This window comes from Stegodyphus dumicola, chromosome 1 (genome assembly GCF_044657685.1).
Source record: "Stegodyphus dumicola isolate Sdum_Otavi_A_Nest chromosome 1, ASM4465768v1".
In the NCBI taxonomy this organism is placed as follows: domain Eukaryota; kingdom Metazoa; phylum Arthropoda; class Arachnida; order Araneae; family Eresidae; genus Stegodyphus; species Stegodyphus dumicola.
The window spans coordinates 35,358,037-35,379,028 of NC_140768.1; the positions used below are offsets into that span (position 1 = coordinate 35,358,037).

Below are 20,992 nucleotides of genomic sequence, written 5' to 3' on the forward strand. Positions count from 1 at the left end.
AGCTAAGAGTAAAAAGTGCACCGAGTTTCATCAAGATCATACCGGAAGATTGAAAATTCATGTTGAGAGACGGGGCACTTGATTAGGATCCTTAAGGGCGAGATTAGCAGTCAGGAAGAGAAGCAATTAGCTGAGATACGCTGCAGCTGTAATCTTACCTTGATTGAAGAGGATTGCTAAAGATTGGTGCTTTGGTTTCGGCGCACGTATTATGCGGCATTCATAGTGTTTAGTACAGTTAATATGCGCAATTTATATAGTTTAGTATTGTTAATATACGGGATTCAAATATTTAGTATGGTTCAGCATACTGAATGCAAATCGCTTATAAAAGTTGAACATTTTTTTTTAAAATTTTTAGTGTGTGGCGGAAACTTCTAAAAGCTAGAGGAAAGGCATAAATATTGAATGCATTATTTTGTTCCTGGATGCTTTTAATTGCGTTTTAATAACGGAAACCATCATTTTTTTTATACCGATGCAAAGGATATAGGCAACATTCAGCGTTCATTTTATGTACTTTCAGTTAATACTAAATAATTATTGAATCAAATAGCTTTATTTATTAGACAGAAAATACAAGGAAATTATCGTTTATTTGAATCCAGCTGTTTGTTCTTAGAGTTTAGTTTTTCATCATCTTGTAAGTCCAGTTTGACTGAAAGTTTTGACCACTTCAAAAATCTGCGATTTGCCTGATATTTCCATCTGCAATTGAACATTACCTTAGTTTGCTAATGATAATGGTATTATTGATACAAAAACTGGATCTGCATTGTTTCAAGACTTGAAATTAAAACTTAGAATTTTTAGATACATCAAAATATTAAAAGCTATGAGTTGGTACATTCAGATAGACGGACGTTAAAAAGAGCACATTTTATATATGTTACGGTGAAACACCGAAATCTGGAGAATGTCGACTTTCACCGGTGAATGTCAACATTCACATAGTCGCTTGGTGTATGTCCGAAATATTTTCCAAATACTCTTATTTCTGAATTACACCGGTGAATGTCGACATTCACCATGTACTAATGGTGAATGTTGAACATATAAGAATATTATATTTCCTTCTCCGTAATTTATTTCCCGAAAAAACGCACTTGAGACTCAGAATAAGAACTTAAAACACACAGTACATTCAAAATAAGAAAGAAAAATAATAGAAGTTATAAACTTACCAAATTATGTGATTCTTATTTATTGCAACAACTTAAACTATTATGACACTCTGAATTGCACAAGAGGCCCTTGATTTTACAACTGCATTTATTTGTGGAACACTTCCTTTTGGAATGACAGCGTGTACATATACTCCTCTCTTTTCGACCTACACCATAGTATATTATGTTTGTCGACATACACCGGTAAGGGTCCGAATGTACAAGAATGTAAAGAAATATTCGATCTTTCACCGACGTATTTGGTGAATGTTGACATTCTCCGGTGAAAGTCGACATTCTCCAATTTCGGTCTTTCACTGTAACATATACATGGCTTTATCAAAGATAATTTGCAATTTGGTCAAAATGCTGTAAAATTATCAGCGAGAACTAAAAGCTAATAATATCAAAATTGAATATTAGAAAATGAAAATAAAAAATATATTTTTAAAGTTGGTAATTGAGTACATAACAGAAGCATGAAACAATATTTAAGCTCAAACACCGTAATAAAATAAAACTATTCTTTTTTAAATAATGAAGAATCTGTGTGTATATTCATTCATATATGCAATGGGAAACTGAAAGAAACGAAGGGAAATAGTAGATGTATAAAAATGATGAGAAAAGGAAGTAAGAGTAACGTAGATTCGAAATTCTGTTCACTTAAATGATAAAGTAATATGTTGTAATTGTAATATGTTCTTAACTCATAAGAGCATAAAATACGGGAATTCCGTTCACACTTGCGAGAACGGGTGGTAAGCCGTGGCCAATGGAGAAGCTAAATTTGCGCATGCGTGGATGTGTCTACAACTTTCCCTCGCTGTTCTCCTGTTCGATTGATTTTCCACGTTCACTCTGCTTGTTTTGTAACAGCGAAATCTTCTGTAGAACGTTCTTGTTGTTGTAATTGTAATATGTTCTTAAAATAATTTTTGGTTGTATTATGATAAGCAGAAAAAAAATTCGATATAGTTAATGAGCCATGTTGAAGTGAACTTAACCAATTTATTTATTAGTGAACTTAACCAATTCAATGAAAGCTGAGGATATTATTACAGAACCTTGAATTGCACAGACTAATTATTTTAAAATAAAACGGAAAAATTTTATTTGTTTCGGATATAATTATAAATTTTTTCGGAACATTATTTATTAATTTTTGTAAGTAATTCGCAATAAATATGGAAAACTCGAGCATTGATTTGCTATATTTTCCAGATTTTTCAAATTACGTAGTTTTATTTTTACAATGAAGCTTAAAAATTTAAAATAATGATTATTATACTGTAAAATATGGACAAAGAAATCATGTTTTATTTCTTAATAATTAAAAGATTCGCTAATGAATTTGATTTTATTTTGTAGGAAAAGCCTCACAAATGCAATTTATGTTCTAAATCGTTTCCTACTCCTGGTGATCTAAAGAGCCACATGTATGTCCATAACGGTTCTTGGCCTTACAAGTGTCATATATGCAACAGAGGGTTCAGCAAACAAACAAATTTGAGGAACCACCTCTTCCTGCACACAGGTAAAATGTCAAATTTTTTTATTATGTTTCATAATATTTCCTTGAAATCCTGACGTAATTTCAAAAGATTGGCAATTATCTCTTGGAAATATGTGGGATAATGTATGTCTGTATTTAACTCCGTAACGATCACAAAACTATCGTGAATAACTATTACGTATAGACGACTGTAGTGATCTTGGAGTACATAAATAGCTATTCTTATGATTGTGACTAACTTTCATTGTAATATGGACAATAAATCGTATACGAAACACACTGTATAGTAATAGTAGTAGTGGTGATAATTTTTAGTATGAAATTACAGGTTTTCGTGGAGATAAAAAGAAATGTTGTATTGTAAAATCCTAGCTAAACTAGAGTTCGTTGAAAGCTAGAATACTAAAGAACTGTGTCGCGACTATTCGATGAGTTCTTGTAGGTCCAAAGAAGTGTTAAATTACCCATAATAATGAACAGATGGCCCCTTTTCGGGCGTACAACAACCCTCCACTTGGGTTTAAGATAGAAAATAAAAAACTAATTTAATGCTAAATAAAATTAACCAGCCGAAGCTGCACAGAATCAACTTACGGAGATGTTTTTTATTTGTTGATCACCGGCGTATACTAGCAGGCTCATAGAAGTACGGCCGTAGCTTAGACTAGCAGCAACAACGTGGCCGAAAGGTAGACGACGCTCTTCTACTAAAATGACCCAGACCTTCAGCTTAAATACTCTTTTCTACCTCTTTTGGAAAAGAATAACTTGCTCTGTCTTAAAGGGCTTGGGAAAATAACGCAGTTGAAGCAATTTATTGTAACAATTTTTAAGAAACGTTGGTTTTGCCTGATGCATCGCCTTGACAATGTTGTAGTTTAACGAATCGGGCCCTGGGGCTTCGTTTCTCGGTAGATTTCGCAAAACAGCGCAGACTTCAGGCTGCGTGAATGACACGTCATCTTAGAACCAATGTATGCCCTTATAGGCCCCATGAGGTGTTGCCCCGGATAGTTGTGGAACCTGGACTAGACCCGAATAGTCTTAGTAAGCCGCACGGGTGTCCAGATTCTGCTCTCAACTCAACTCAACTCTTTTCTACCTCATTTGCATAAATCGTAATCCTGAAAGCTCATTTTGCTAGGGAAATGTAGGTGGGAATTCATAATTTATAAGAAAGGCTTGTTCCAATATAAGAATAAATATTAGAAAATTAAAGTAAATCCTACAGCAGAGGTCCTAAACCTTTTTGTTCCTAAAGCTTCGTTCAGACGAGGGCGTAAAGGGCATAAGTGGTTAAAGTCAAGCTCCGTTGCCAAGGCAACCAATCTGTGCTACGTCACAAAATCTCGTTTAGGGCTCGTGGCATAGGGTTAAAAGTTTTGAACTTTACGCCGAGTTTGGGATAATCGTCGACCAATCAGAGCGAAGCTAAAACGAAGCGGCGTTCTACTGAAGATTTCGCTGTTACAAAACAAGCAGAGCGAACGTGGAAAATCAATCGAGCAGGAGAAAGTTGTAGACACATCCACGCATGCGCAAATTTAGCTTCTCCCATTGGCCACGGCTTACACTCCGTTCTTGCAAGTGTGAACGGAATTCCCGTATTTTATGCCCTTATGACTACTCCTCAATGCCCCTTACGCCGCCGTCTGAACGCAGTCTAAGAGCACATTCTAGAACATCTGCTAGACGGTGAGCACCGTTTGCTTTTTCAAGGCTAGTTTATAATTTAATACAGTTACTAGAGAATAGAACATGCACATAAAAAAAAAAAGAGATCGGTCGCATTTTGCTTTGTGCTGGTATCTGTGTTAAACGCAATTTCTACTTCATTAAAAATGAGAAAACTTTCACATAGAAAACTATAACATTTTTATTGTAATCGTACAGAGGCGAGCAGACGTTAAATGATCAGCGAGCGCCACAGTGCTTGCGGGCATAGGGTTGGGAACCCCTGCCCTACAGTATAACAAACGGTCATATAATAGGGATTTTACTACTATTCTCTTGAAGAGAAAGATTTATTTATCATTTCCTTGTTATATTTCAGCAATTTAAGTTACGAAACCTGTATTGCAAATTTCTCTCATATTTGCTATTATTTAGATGCGGTGGACATGCTTTAAGACGATGCAATCGCAATTTTCCGCTACGCACGGTAAATCCTGATATAATTACTTTCTCGCATATGGTCATTGACAAGCACGTGACCTATTGTACACATCTATTCTTTCAAGGCAGACACCGAAGAACTTCATTTTTGCCTTGATTCATCATACAAACCGCAAAGCAGATGGTGTCCTTTAGCACAAGCTGCATAAAAAAAAGAAAAGAAATAGTGATAAAATCGGTTATTATATTTTATCCTTGTTGCCGCTAGCAATCCGAGAAAAACTTTTTTGACGGAAAAGAAAGGAAGAGTGAATAAAAATATTAAAAAAAGACAACTTCCGTTTGTGACCAGGTGACAATCGTCCAGAATCGAGAAGAGAGGACAAAGAATTGCGCTTTGCGTGATGAATCTTGCATATTAGCCTGTGATAATTTCAAGGGTTTGTTATTAATTGCGCGTCTGAAATCAATGTCTGGATTATATAAAAGAAAAGAAACACTTAAATTTAAGCAACGTGATATATGTATTTAGAAATCTTAAATCATTATCTTTTCTTCTTTACTTTTTCTTCGCTTAAGAAATATAACGAGGCTTCATTATTGACTTTACTATGAATTATGTTTGTTATCTATACAATGAGCCGGAAAGGTATTTTATTTTAAGTTAATTAATAGTTTTAAAAAAATTCGAAACTATTTTAGCTTGAACACAAACTGAACGCCTATAATCTCGCAACACACTGGTCTAGATTTTGAATTACTGCTATTATAATTATGATTATGAATACTATACCAACATTTGCCTAATTAATGTGAAACATGAGGCAATGTCCATGTGTTTTCCAAAACGTGATTTTAGGATTGTCAGATTCCCATGCATATCAAGTTCAAAAATTATCACTCACTTTCTCTGTTTAGATTTGGTATGGTGTATTTAATTTATCTTCCTAATTATTTATTATCTGCCTAAGGAAAAGGCTGCCTTCATAGAGGACTTTCTAACTGAAACTGTCTCGTATTCATGTTACACATGGGAAAACCACGAAAACGTCCATTTGCCCGGGATTCGAACCTCGGGCCGAACTGCCAGTATTCAGTATGCACTTTACCGCTCGGTCTGTGATGGACCTGCTTAGATTTCATTGTAAACATTAATTTGCAATGCTCTGAGACAGACCGTTTGCCAGGTCGCAAGTGGAATATAGAGTTCTTATGATTTGCGCAACTGTAACACTTGCCAAGCCGCGTGGGTAATAAATGCAAGGAAGGTGAAGTGTGATATAACACAGCAATTCAAAATGTTTTGAGAGACGCCATTAAAGATGGTTTAATGTCAAAAGAAAAAAAGTGAAATTATGTTGTTCAATGTTATTAAAAATCTACAATGGGTTATTAAAATATTTCCATTCGGAATTATATGATACTTTAATTTATAAGCTTTAATTCATTTAGAAAAATCTGCCGTCGGGATTAATGAGGCCCACCAGTGGCCAAACTGGTAAGACTCTGAACACTGGTAGTGGGACCGGGACTAAAATCTCATCGAAGAGGCTCGTTGTATGGAAGTTTTCGTTGTTTTTCCTCTATGTAGGACGAATACGAGCCACTGTTTCTAAAAACTCTTCCCCCAAGACGCTCTTCTCTTGAGACAGGTAGTTTTTTGACTAGTGTGTTTTGTCACAATGAAGTAATTCAAATTCAAAAAATCATTTTTGAAGCAATTGCCTGTTGGTGAACTATGTTAAAGGTGTCCTGATAAAAATGTGTTGTTCACAGCATAAAATTCCTGGTACGGCACTTTCCTTTTTCAAAGGACCGAAGAAGATCTTTTCTAGTTACAAATTGCATAACAGGACTTCTTTTCCAAAATGTTCAACTCTTGCTTCTCGACTTATATATAAAGACTGAAATCATTGAGCAATAACAGGAGGTAAATGCTGTTGAAACACCAAAACTGGAATCAGTCACCGGTTAACTCTGGACCTTCCGATTGCTGGCTGGACGTGATATCCATTTACACCAGGAAGGCATGAGTAAAGGAGGGAAATAAAACTTTACATTCTTTCACTACTTGGAACTTGGAAGGGTGACTCGGCAGGCTTGAACCCAATCGCCAACCCTGGTGGTGACGAATTATCATCCACCACTTTTTAATTCGAGCACCACTTATAGAGAACTTTCGAACACAGTAAATGGCAAAATCCGCAGTTCCCATACCAGGACTTCGGACTTTCCAATTGTCAGCCGCACTTTCTTTTAATTACACCAAGAAGGGACCCGATAAGGAGGGAGAAAAACTTTGCAGTTACACGATAATTACTTCTTTTTTAATTGATTGATAAAAATTTTCATGCTTAATATGACTGCAAATTACCTACGTATATATTTCCAACCGCACTTTTAAATACAATAAAATGTTACTTATGTGCGGCTTCAAAAAATTAGTTAATATTTAATAACTAACTTAAGATTCATTGTAATTTTGGAATTTTTCATAGTGGTAAAATAACAGTAAAATTTACGTTACATTATACTGCATTATAAGGTATATTGTTATGAGGTTATGAGGATTATGAGGTTATTCTCAAGGTATATTATTATTATTATTATTCATAACATTATAAAATGTATGTTAGTTCAGTACACTAAAATTTATAGATGTTAATTATGTCTCTTTTACATTTTCGGTGTTAGTAAGAAACTAAAATTCAGAAATATATGTTTTTAAGATCTATAAATACTGATAAAAATGTAATAAGGTTATTGATCTACTGTAAGTTAGAAATCAACAACAGACAAAAGGTTACCAGCAATCGTATTTCGTAGGCTGAACTGGTATGCCTGCTTTTCAGAAGGTCAGGACTGAACGCATTTCGAATGGGAGTCGCCATCTTTCCGTAACAATTTAAAAAGGTCTTGATTGATTGATCGACTTACTGAAAGTGAAACTACGATACTTTGCTGTAATCTAAAGCTAACATTTCGACTTTCTTGATTTAATTAAGTACAGCTTATATATCTAACATGATACTAAAAGCCAAACGCTGTTATTACTTCATTCCCTCAAGAACTAATTCCAGAACTGATATGCCAGACGTTGTTTATCACACACACATATATAGATAACTGAGAGCATTTTAAAGATGCGTTACTAAGAATAAAATCTTGGTAAAAATGAAGTATTTTGAGAGTGGCATTAGCCTTACCATTTAATCGCCCCGAAAATTTCAGAATCTTGCATTTACTGTGTAAAGAAAATGTTACGCACAATGCATCAAGAAAGTCCATACAATACTTTTATGGAATTGTATGTTTTAATTTACTGAACTCACTTGACTATTTGCCCATGGATCCATATGAACTGGTTGCCCAAAATGCCCGTGTGCCCCGTTTGTGTTAAACAGACAAGTGCCCAAAGGTTCTTTGTGACAATATTTTAAAGACTCTAACTTGCTCAGAACGCATATACTGTCAGCAGCTCAAGAAGACCATGGGTTCATCATTATATTATAAAGTAATTTTCTCGCCTTCTTAGTATGCCTTTGTGGTGTAATGTTCAGCACGCTCGGCGCGTATTCGAGAGGTCCGAAGTTCGAGTCCCAGCGAGAAAATTGCACATTTTTCATGTCTCCTGCTTCGAAATATCCTACTGTTTCTACAATCTTAGCTATACAAATATGCCTTCAAATATTTTGTGCACAAGTTAAGATGCTCGAAAGGGGATGCCATAACATTTTCTTTCGAACCTTTAAAACATCTTAAATTGTTTGTTTAGAATGTCTCAACTCTAAGGAAGAGAAATCAGTTACCCCTCCAGGATTATTTAAGAAACTGTACTTGTACAGTGGTATGAGCATTCAAAGTATGATGCATGAAACATATACTTTAAAAGTAATATGGCAGAAGGGAGGCTTTTAAAGTGCAGTGTGCTTGATGGAAACACACTGGTGCACTTTGGCACGAATGTGGACTGTGCACCAATTGGCAATTTTATACAAAATATTATGGAGAAAAATATAGTGGCTTCAAATATTCTTAATATGTCTAGACAAAATTAAAGTACATTATAAGTATTAGTAGTTAACTGTACACGCTAGTAGTAAGTAGTACCACATAAGCTTTAATAGTTAACTGTACGTTAACTACTAATGCTTAAGTTCACTTAAAATGTTAGTTAACCTAAAGGCGATGTCTGTAGCTGCATCAAAATATATAAAGAGAGCAAATTACTGCAGTACTTGAAATAATGAAGACTGATACAGGCATTGCCTATATACCTTTCTAAGCGCAAACCTACCACAATTGAACTCTGAAAAGTAGTGGAAGAATAATGGAAATCAGTGAATTTTATGAAGAATCCTTTTGTAATCACAATACAAAATTCTAGTCCCCTCCCCCCGAAAAAAAAAAGTCTATCAGATCGAACATTTCAAAAAATACACTTTACATTTTAAACATTAAGGGGACTCGTACACCTTAAAACCCCATAAGATTTCCGAATATGCGACTGTTGCAAGAATTGGGATAACTTATTTATTTTAAAAGCAATTACTTCCAACTTTTTACAGATGACTACATAATATTGCTGCTTTCTGAAAAAGTGATCAGAAAGTTTGTGTTGCCACAAATATTTTTATAATTTAATCCGCTTTGTGAGAAAAGTTTTCGTCATGTTTCCACCACAGTTTAAAACATTCTGTTGCATAATTTAATTCCATATTTAATATATAGCTTTTATAACATTTGGAAACGACTGTGAACCAAAAAATTCTAAGAATTTCATGTTAAATTTTTATTTTGTTTGGAGTCGAGTTTACAAAATGCATTTTATTAAAAAAATCTGTAATGTTTTCGTCCACAAAATTTTTTAATATTAAAATATTCATAAGATTTTAGGTTCCGTTAAAACATAGGGCTCATATAAAGAATTCCATCAAATTTCAAGTATGTACCATTAGCCATTTTTAAAATATCGTGCGCGCAAGGTGGAAACGTGACGAAACATTTTGTCACAAAGCGGATTCAATTACAAAAATATTTATGGCAACACAAACTTTCTGATGACTATTTCAGAAAGCAGCTATATTATGTAGTCAGTTGTAAAAAGTTGAAAGTTGATTTTAAAATAAATAAAATATTCTAATTCTTGCAACAGTCACATATTCGAAGGGTGTTAAGGGGTCTAAGGTGTATGAGCCCCCTTAATTAAACAAACCCGAAATTGTTCTACAAAGGTGTAAGTACCTCTATATAATCCTTCTCTCGGTCATTAGATACCTATAAAAAACTTATTATCATAGATAATAGAAATAAAGCGAAAAAAATTTAAAATTGTCGATAAATCTGCATAAAGATGCATACCACACTTTAGTACACTTTTGTTTGCTATACTTTTATAGTATTTTGCGCATGTATGCATAAAATATTATATTTGCTATCAAGAACTACAGATACCCAGTATACGCAGGAAAATTAGTAAAAAAATTAGAGTAATTAATAAAGAAACTATTCTATGTGCTGTAATAATTTTTATTGGCATTACTTATGTAACTTCTTTCTAACTTAAATATATTTATTTACATTCCTTTCTCTTCCTTTCTTATTTTATTCTTCAGTGATTAGATTTCATTCGCTTTACTTGTTTATATTTTCTTTTATTAATTTTTTTTTATTATTTGTTTATTCATATTTCAGTCGCTTATTTGCTGTTGAAAAGTCGGTTAAAGACGTTAAAAACGTTTTCTAATGGAATCTTTAAAAATATTTAAAAGGTGTTGAAGTGCTGCTAAGCCTAATCTTTTTTTTTTTTTTTTTTTTTTTTTTAAATCATAGCAGCAATATTTGTTTGTATTTCAAACTTAGCAGAATAGTGAATTAAGGCTTTCTGCACCTTCAGTGTCTTTTTGCCGAGTGGAACCAAAAGGAGACTTTTATTTTTGTGTACCAAAAAGTATGCTTTCATGCCTGCTGGCCGAATTGCTGGTTTTTGCGTAGAAACTAATTTTAATTGTAAAAATTGTTTTTCTTAATCGTTTTAATTGTATTTGGTGTTTTATGTTTTTCTATATCTTTCAATTTTTAAGGAAGGTATTTTGAGCTTTTATGTATTTCTTCCTTACTGCGAAGGGAGCTCTAAATTAATTGAATGAGTAATACATTTGTAATGAAATTTGCGGAAATAAATTTATATGAAACTCAGGAAAAAGTGCGTATAATTTAATATTCCGTACAAGGAAGTCATGTGGTGTACACATCAAATATTTTATATTTATTTTATGCGTTCACTGATATTTTCAATAGCTATTTTGCATATTTTTATTGCTTTATCCCTGCACACTTTTCTCATTTTAAAAATAAAGCTTTGTTTAAGTCTGCACCCCTCCCCCTCTTGATTCCGTTCACGACTTTTAAGATAAATGCATATGCTATGCATTTATATCCTTACAGCCCTGTTTTAAGCTTGGTAACACTTTTTTGGGGTAAACAACTTCGTATGTGTATATGGATATGGCCCCTCTTCCGCGATCTGCCCTTTTTTTCACGGCGTAATGCACGTTCATTCAACAGGTGTCAGGTAATAGTTGTAGGCGGATTCCGTTGACCATATGTCAGGAGGGAACGCGGAACAAGGTCGAAACAACCTCCCCCGTACAACCATCCACGTCGGATAATTAATTCCGCATTATAAGCCCTGCGATTCTGCATATCCGCGGGATGGTCAACTACGTAATTGGACCCCATTTCTCTTTTTTGTTTTACTTGAGATCTCTGCACATGGTTTAATGTTTCTTCAATAGCGGGCGCCCATTTTTATCCTCGAGGGCGTTCAATCTAAAGTAATTTTTTAGTTTGTTTACATCGGAAGTTATTTTCAAGGTGGGGTTTTTCCTTTAATTTGTGTGGTATCAAATATTAAGTGGAGTATGTTTTCTACGAAAAACATTACGGAAGAAGCCTCAGGCAACATCCTTAAAAAAGCATTTTTAGATGGAATATGATCGTTTACAAAGCTTTCTGAGAAGTAACACTAAGATTAATTTTAAAATGAGCTTCTTCTGCTATGAAGGAAGATACCTATTTTTAGATATACTTAAAAAAATTAATTGAAGAAAGGAAACAGACTATACTGGCTTTCCATGTAAGATTTAGTAAATATTTATAAAAAAAAAAAAAAAAAAACTAAGAAAGAGAAAGGAAAAAAAAAATCCCCACTAGAGGCTGAGGTGTTAAAATTTCCGACTATTGAGAATTCTACATGTGTGTGTGTGGGGGGGGGGGGTTCAATCTCAGTGGTACGCGCTGACTGCATGATTTGCGTTCGTAGTTTTCCACATGTCTAACATGAATACGAGCTAGTTTCCCTTAAGAATTCCTCCACAATGTCATCCTTCCTCTTAGGCAGGCAGCCCTTGCATGCTTTCCCATTTTCAAACAACTGCCTTGAAATTTTGTTTAATACCGTCATGAATTTAAAATCATGCCTCCCTACCGGTATAGTGGTTAGCGTCGCTGACTGTCGTGCCAAAAGGCCCAGGTTCGAATCCCGGAGAAGGCATGGATGTTTGTAAATGTATTGTGTCTGTGTGGCATAGGGGCACTCTAAATATGCGAGGCAAAAGTCCACTGGAAAGGTCGGTGGTAATGAAAGAGGAATGGGAGACGCTCGGACCCGTCCTCCAGGATGCTCTCCATGAAAATTGGGGGGGGGGGGCGAAGCTGAGCTAAATCGCACTGTCACTTGAATGGTGCTCAAGGCTGATGCCAACGGCTGGTGTAATCTATCGTTCCTCCCACGAAGAATTTCGTCGGCTTGGGCTGACTACGTCAGACAAGTGAGTATAAACAACAACAGCATTTAAAATCATAAACTAATCAAATATTTCTATAAAATATGTGCTTAGTTTAAAAGTTTTTGAGGCAATAACTTTTAGAAATAATATTTTAGCTGGAAAATGGTAATTTTGAATATCATTCTAAGAGAAATATAATTTGAAAATTTGAAAAAATGCAATGGGATTGCGGAAAGTCTAATTTTATTTCATTTATGCAATGGGTGTTTCCTTGTTATTGTTAAGAAATTACTCTGTGTATTAAAATTACATGAAATTGATGAGAATACTTGTTACTATATTGAGACTTTATAAAAAATTATAGGCCCTCTAGCGGCCGAGCGGTAAAGTCGCTGAACATTGGTAGTTCGGTCCAAGGTTCAAATCCCGCGAACGGGCTGGCTGCATGAAGGTTTTCGTGGTTTTCCCCATGTGTAACGTGTATACGAGCCGGTTTCCTTTAAAAGGTCTTCCACGAAGGCATCCCTCCCTTTAGGCAGATAACCCTAGTGTGCTTTGCCGTAATTAAATAAACCAAACCATAAGAAAATTATATGTATTAATTCATTGAGATTTTCTAATGCAATTAACAAGTATCCTGTAAACTACAAATCTAAGCATGTGTTCTAAACTCGAAGTCGTATTTTTAAAAATCAGGCTTTATTAAATCAATCACGGTTTACTAATCATGCAAAGACTTATGAAAGGTATTATTTTGTATTTTATTATTGCATTTATCTTTTATGTTACGTATGTAGCATTTTTAATGCGTTTACGGGGAAATCCAAAACGAATGAAGATGATAAATGCAAAATACATAATTTTCGTTTAACTAGGCAAAATGATGTGTCTAGTTAAAAGGCAAAGTGATGTTTAACTAGGCATAATACAAAATCTCCCGGCTACAAACCAAGGATGACCTTGACAAGGCGACGTATCTTTCCACTTACATGCAGAACAAAAGACGCATTTTCCCTGATATGCGCCACCAACTGAGAGAAAAACATTCTTTCTAGCTTATGCAAATATGCTTAAAATAACAGCAAAACAGTGACTCAGTTAATAACATGGAAAAATTCTTTCCGTTTTATGTGAACCCATTTCTTTAAAAATTTCACGTTCGATAAAATATTAATGTTCCTATACCCAAAATTTAATTTTTCATGCTTTTGATGTATATATAAATTGAATAATAATGCATTTGATTGGTGATATAACAATGCACCTGAAGTCAGGAAATTTTGATTTAAATTAAAAGTTAAAACTTCACTTTTGTCAAAAAAGGAAATTATTTCCATTTCACATGCGTAAGATCTTTTATTTATCTAAATAAATTATTGCTAGTCTACGAAATATAAGATTCTTACGAAAATGAGAATTTTCATTTTAAAAATATCAAAATTCTTACGAAAATGTACGAAATGTGAGCGATAATATTTGGTGGCAACAATTTGAAAAGAGAAACGCCACAAAATGCCAAAAGGAAAATAATAGCCCTTCTGCGCTAACGTCCTTTGGGCTAAAAGTTATATTAATTTAAATTGCAAGGAAATGTAATAATTAACATCTGAGTGAGATTATATAACAATTAATAACTAACACTTTTAGACTTAACATTGAGATCAAAAAAAAAAAAAAAAAACAATTATGAAATAATTTATATCTCCATGCCCGGGATGGAAACCTTTGTGTTCTAACGACTGGTTTATTTTTAACCGGACATCATTCCTATAAGTAATTAGAAGTTTATTAATAAAAGATGTAAGAAATTTAAGAAGAATGACTGATTGCCTAACTAATTCAAATGAATTTAGTGCATATAATTATAGACAAAATGGGATATGAGAATCTTGGTTTCTCAAATAGCATGACTTCCTAACCAAAACTGAAACAGAACTTGTGAAAAATCATGTTGTCAGTTCTATGTGCAAAAGGTCTCTGACCAACGGCTGTGGTGGTGGTGTATTGAGAATACGGCAAAGCACAGAGCTATCTGCCTAAGGTGAGGAATGACTTCGTGGAGGTCTTTCTAAGGGAAGCTGGCTCGTATACACGTTTCACATGGGGCCAGCCCGTTTGCGGGATTCGAACCTCGGACCGAACTACCAGTGTTCAGCGATTTTACCGCTCAGCCGTTGGTAGGCCCCTCTGACCAACGACAAGTGAACCCTTAGATGTAGTGATAGTTATTAAACGACTCCAGATTCCGTCCAAGAGATTCTTGATCAAAGAGAAACAAAAGTGGGAAATTTACGACTGTCATCCAAAGTTCGATTACCATCAAAAACTGCAAGATATAAGGTTTGACCTAGAGGACTCCAAAAATCGTCCTATGTTTTCTCATAATCATAGTTATTCTTAGATGAAAGGAAAATTGGTTTTGGTGGCTTTTGCAATAATGTTGTGCCTGAAAGTTTCACATTAGCGTAGGCTCACGAGTGGCGAAGTGGTAAAGTTAGTTCAGTCCAGGATGCGAATCCCGGCGAACGGGATGGCTGCATGGGCAGTTTCGTGGTTTTTCGTAGTAACGTGTGTATGAACCAGTTTAGCCCAGAAAATCCACCACGAAGGTCTCCCTCCTCCAGGCGAGATAGCTCTCGTGTGCTTTTCCGCAATCAAATAAACCAAACCAAACATCACTTAATTGTATTCGAGTCTTGCTACAGCCTGAGGTTGCCAATATCTATGAAGAACGATAAAAGTCTTGATTTCATTTATGATTAGTCACAGGCTTATCTGCTGAAAACGTCAAGATAAACAGCAGCAACAAGCATTTTCTGTTTATGTGTTTATTTACATATTTTAAGTTTTTAATTCAGATTCTCGAACATGTAAACTTTAAGTACAGTCTTGTATTCCTGATTTCATTTTTGATTCCTGATTTTATTTTGAATCATTTCATTCATTTTGATTCCTGATTCCTGATTTGAAGTCCTGATTTCATTTTTGATTAGGCATAAGCTTAATCAGCTAAAAACTTCAAGATAAACAGCATCAGCAAGCATCTCTTTTTGATTTTATCTTTGTGTGTTTATTTAATTTTTTTTCAATTTTTAATTCAGATTCTAGAGCATTTAAACTTTAATTAACTTAACTTAAACTTTAATTAACTTAAACTTTAATTACAGCCTTATATGTATTATAAATCCTGGTTTTATTTTTGATAAGTCACAAGCTTGATCTACTGGAAACGTCAAAATAAACAGCAGGAACCATCATCTCAGCTTTTAATTTTCTGCTTGTGTGTGTATTTATTTTTTTTTAAACTTTTAATTCAGATTCTCGAGCATTTCAACTTTAAATACAGTCTTACATTAAGTCTTGATTTCATTTTTGATTAGGCTTAATCAGCTAAAAACGTCAAGATAAACAGTATCAACAACCATCTCTTTTTGATTTTATGTTTGTGTGTTTATTTAATTATTTTTAAATTTTTAATTCAGATTCTAGAATATTTAAACTTTAATTATAGCCTTATATAAAGTCCTGGTTTCATTTTTGATAAGTCACAATCTTGATCTACTTAAAACGTCAAAATAAGCAGCAGCAACCATCATCTCAGCTTTTGATTCTCTGCTTGTGTGTGTATTTATTTTTTGTTTCTTAACTTTTAATTCAGATTCTCGAGCATTTCAACTTAAAATACAGTCTTACATTAAGTTTTGATTTCATTTTTGACTAATCACAGGCTTAATATGATAAAAACGTCAAGATAAACAGCAGCAACAAGCATCTCCTTTAGATTTTCTGTTTGTGTGTTTATCTAAATGCTTTTAATTTTTAATTCAGATTCTAGAACATTTAAATTTTAATTACAGCCTTATATAAAATCCTGGTTTCATTTTTGATAAGTCACAGGCTTGATCTACTGTAAACATCAAGATAAACAGCAGCAACCATCATCTCAGCTTTTCATTCTCTGCTTGTGTGTGTATTTATTATTATTATTATTATTTTAACTTTTAATTCAGATTCTCGAGCATTTAAATTTTAAGTAAAGTCTTAGGTTAATTAATCAAATAAACCAGTTCCTTATCATAAATTTCTGTTGCAAAAAATTAAAATTACGTATGTTTATTGAACGAGCAAGCTTACTTTCAGAATATTATCTGTTACGTTCATTTTTCTGTAAGGAACGTTTTAAATATTTAAAATAATTCATGTAACGTAGGGATAATTTGCAGCATTTCATTGTTCCATAAACACACGAGCAAATGAAAGCTTTCTTCTTTGAGTTTCCCGATTATTTATCTCCCTTTAAAACCAGTCTTGCACCTGATAAGATCTGCCTATTGATATTCTTTCAACCGAATTTCATTACCAAGTATATTACGTTCCGAAACTGTCAAGATGAAAAAATGGCACATTATCTCCAAAGTTTTTAAGAGTCATAACAAACTAAGTCAATCGTGAAAGAAAGCTATGTTTTCAGCCATTTATCATTCATGTGTTAAAAGTTTAATATCAGTCATCATAGATTAATACAAACCTTGTTTCATTTTTCAGCATTTAAAAAACCGTGATTTGATTTACATTTTCTTTAGGCTAATGGTAAAGTAATTATACATCTAATTATTGTTTTGGTAATTACTTATTTTCAAATCCTAAAATCAAAATCTTTTAATGTCCTATTTTGCTTAAGTTGAAATGCTAGCTCCGGATTCTAGTCCTATTTTAGTTTAATAAACATGTCTGATTGATTTTATTTTCCATTATAAATTATTGAATTAGTTAAAATATGATTACTCAGTTTTATTCTTAGAAATGCGAGCAAATCTCAGATTATAAATGTTATCTGTATTTAACAAATTATTTATTTATACACGTAGAATTCTTTGCTCAATATTAAAAATAAATTTAAATTAAAATTGTACATTTATACCCTCAGGTAATGTCTTCAGGTTTAATTTAAAAATTTCCACGTAAATTTCTCAGGGGCGGATATACGAGCCCTTATGTTTTTACGTTCGATAAATTGTGGTTACTCTATCAAAAAAGCTCGTGACAACTCTTGAAGTACTAAATATGTGTACAAATAAGATTAAAAAACACCATAATAATAAATAATTAAAAAAATCTGAAAGCCTTCAGATTGTACATTAAGCCCAAAGGGACGTTTTTCCAACGTTTTTGTATGTTACCTTGATTTATTAAATATCACGTTCTTCACACTTAAGGAGTAAAATTCAATTCAACATCAATATCACAAAATATTTAAAAAGAGCATATCTTTAGAATTTCCGATGCGCAGTCTCGCGCGCTGGAGATCATTTTTTTTTCGTACAATGTTGCCATTGCTTGCTTCGAAATCTCTGAGCTTGTTAATCAAGTATTCGTTGAATAAAATATGAAATAGATAATATGAAATAAATTATAGTTTTACAAAATATGAAACAGTTAATAAAAAAATTCCAGATTCCAAATTTGGGCTTCCAGATGCCCATATTCGAGTGGAGGACAACGTTATTCAAAATTTGATGTCACTAGGTCTCACATTGCTTTTTCACAGGGCGAGAAACTTGCATACATTCCTGCAGATCCTTCATTATTTAATTTCTTTAAATATAATGCAGGGCTGTAATATTTGGTGGCAACAATCTGAAAAGTGATTCAGACGTTTGAGGTGAACCAACGCAAAATATCAAAAGAAAATTAATAGCCCATCTGGGAAATTGCCCCTTTGGGCTAAAAACCTAGAAAGTTTTGGCAGTTTCCTACTCGTACAATAGTTTTCTTCTCATTTTTTCGAATGGCAACAGTCTCATGCGCTGGAGATAAAAATCTGCTTTATTTCGAATACTATTGCCACCGCTCGCTTTCAAATCGTAGTGTTTGTTAATCAAAAATTACGCTTTACATAATATGAAATAAAAATAGCATTGCCACAGATTAAATATATTATAATAAAAGGTCATATTCTTGAGTTGAAGAAAGCATGCGATTGCATGTGGCGACATTGCATTTCGAAAATTTTTCGTTAATGCCATGTTGGCAATTTTTTATTTTAGGTTGACACGGTGTGTTATTGCCATTATAATTCTTTTATTGACATTGAGAAAAAGTTGTTATATTACATTAAATTTAAATCATGACGTCATACATATACGTATTAATCTGAAGTGTCAAATGTTTTTGTTTCCTGGTTTGGCAACAAAAAATCATGTTGTTGCTTGGAAAGAATGAGCTGATTTCGTTTATGATGAAATGTTTTTATGCATTTCCTTTTCAGGTGTAAATAGAACTTATAAATTTTGCTTTGGCCGCAGCCCGCTAGTAGTATATAAAATGTTATTCATATATTAGTTTGCTAAATCATTAATATATTTATAAAGAAATTTTTGTATAGTTAACTAATTGTCTGCTTGCCTTTAGAAGTAATTACCCTCATCATTATTTTCATTGCATCTCTGCTTTGCGATGGGCTTCTATAAATTCAAATAAGATCTTTTTTGTTACTCTGGTTAACTAGACTTAGTTACTTTTCTTTGATACATCTAAACACTTGCATAAGCTTTTCTTTCTTTTTGTTTTAAACTTTACAATACAGGTTGTCAAAGCATGTGCTAAATCTGTCTAAACTTCACGCGTATGCTGTCAAAACATATCAGCTGTCTACAATGTTGCATTCTTTATTCATTTTCTTCAACATACTTTATTTACTGCTTGGCTTGTGTTACAGTGATTTCCATATCGACTTGGGGATGTAAAGATTTATAATCTATGCATTTCATTTTGATCCGAGTATAATAGCAAACCTGAAAATAGTATCTATACCGTGACTTATATTATTACTACTCCATCTAAATAATAAGGCTCGGAACAACATGCGTAAAAATATTTCATCGTGAAATACGTGTATCAAACACTAACCACACCCTTAACATCCCTCTTTTAATTTACATTTCTGTACTTTCATTCTCTTTCTCTTTTTTTAAACTTTCTTGTACTGTGAGGAGAGTTAGTTTCAAACACGTTTCAGCTGAAACTATGTGATAAAAAGCATTTACGATATTTTTTTTCCCGCCCTAACATTGGTTCTTGGCCTATATTCGAAATTTCTTTCATCTTATTAGCAATTGACACTTCCTGCAATAAATCATAGTAATAGAATATTTATGAAATGAAACATGTGATGCCACGCATGTTAAATAAGCTTGGTCCTCATTCGACTCTTAGTTGTTTATATTAATCCTCTCGTTAATTTCTTACACTAATCTTGCGAGTCCATGTGGAATTCATACTAATCTTATTGCTGTTTCTGTGTGATGATTTATGCAAAATTTGGCTACAGCATTGAAAGGAATAATCGACTTCTAAATCTGTAGATGTGGACTGTAATTACCAAGCCAACTTTATTGTTATTTTGTTTCACTTATGCTGGCATTTGTACTGCGCAGGTTTCTTGAATATATCTTCTTCATTTTAACATTTTGAAAGTTATACAACACATAACAATGCACATGATAATACTTCATACTTCCCCTAATTCCCAGTCTCCCTTTAAAAGGAGAAATATATAAGGTATTTTCTCGTTCCTTCCAGCATGCCTTTGTGGTGTAACGATATCACACTCGGCGCCTATTCGAGGGATCCAGGTTCGAGTCCTGACGACGGTATAGCACATTTTTCATCTCTCCCTCTTAAAAAAATTACCTAATAACTCTACAATACTACTGGAAAATCTTCCATGAAATATAAACAATTTCTGTATGGTGTAATTTCCTACACTGTATTTCCTACTTTTTGAAACTCTCTAAATGAACAATTGTAATGGAAATATTAGGGATTTTCGTATAAATTGTAGTAACAACTTGTAATGAATTTTTATCTTGAAGTGCTATATGCATGTGGTGAAATGAAGTAATTACTCTTGACCCTGTCTGTGATAATTACTTACGGTTCAGAATGATTTGTCTCTTCTGAGGAGGTGGTCGTCTTACAGAAGGGAAATTCAACCTCAATGTTTATTTATGTTGTCAAAAAAGCCACTTTTATATATACGTTTTTTAAGGAAGTGGTTGCCATGTTTGGCATGACTGACAACATTTCGTCATCGCCTGCCGTAATCTGAGGGTTCAAGTTTGCTGGACTTTTCTTTCTTACTCCCTCAGGACTCTTTTCCTTTTTACCCTCCCAGGGCTGTTTGACTCATAACGTTTATTTTTTCATATCTTGCAATATTGTTCAGAAATTTATGTTTTTCCCTGTATAACAGTGCATTTTAATAGATGTTTTTAGCTAAATGGTCGTTAAGAAATCACCCAGAATAATAGCCAAATGATATACGAAATACAAATAACCAAATTTATTAATTTTATTTTAGTGATTACGAAATAAGGACGTTTCGAACTGTATTGTAGCGTCGT

General features: G+C 33.5%; 1 protein-coding gene across 1 annotated transcript in view; it reads left to right on the top strand.

Moving 5' to 3' along the window:
* Positions 1 to 20,992, top strand: part of LOC118195941 (uncharacterized) — a 186,468-nt gene that overhangs the window by 115,472 nt on the left and 50,004 nt on the right. Inside the window, exon 6 of the mRNA XM_085813888.1 lies at positions 2,538 to 2,703. Within this exon, the coding sequence (XP_085670014.1) occupies positions 2,538 to 2,703 (166 nt within the window). The remainder of the gene's footprint in view (positions 1 to 2,537; positions 2,704 to 20,992) is intronic.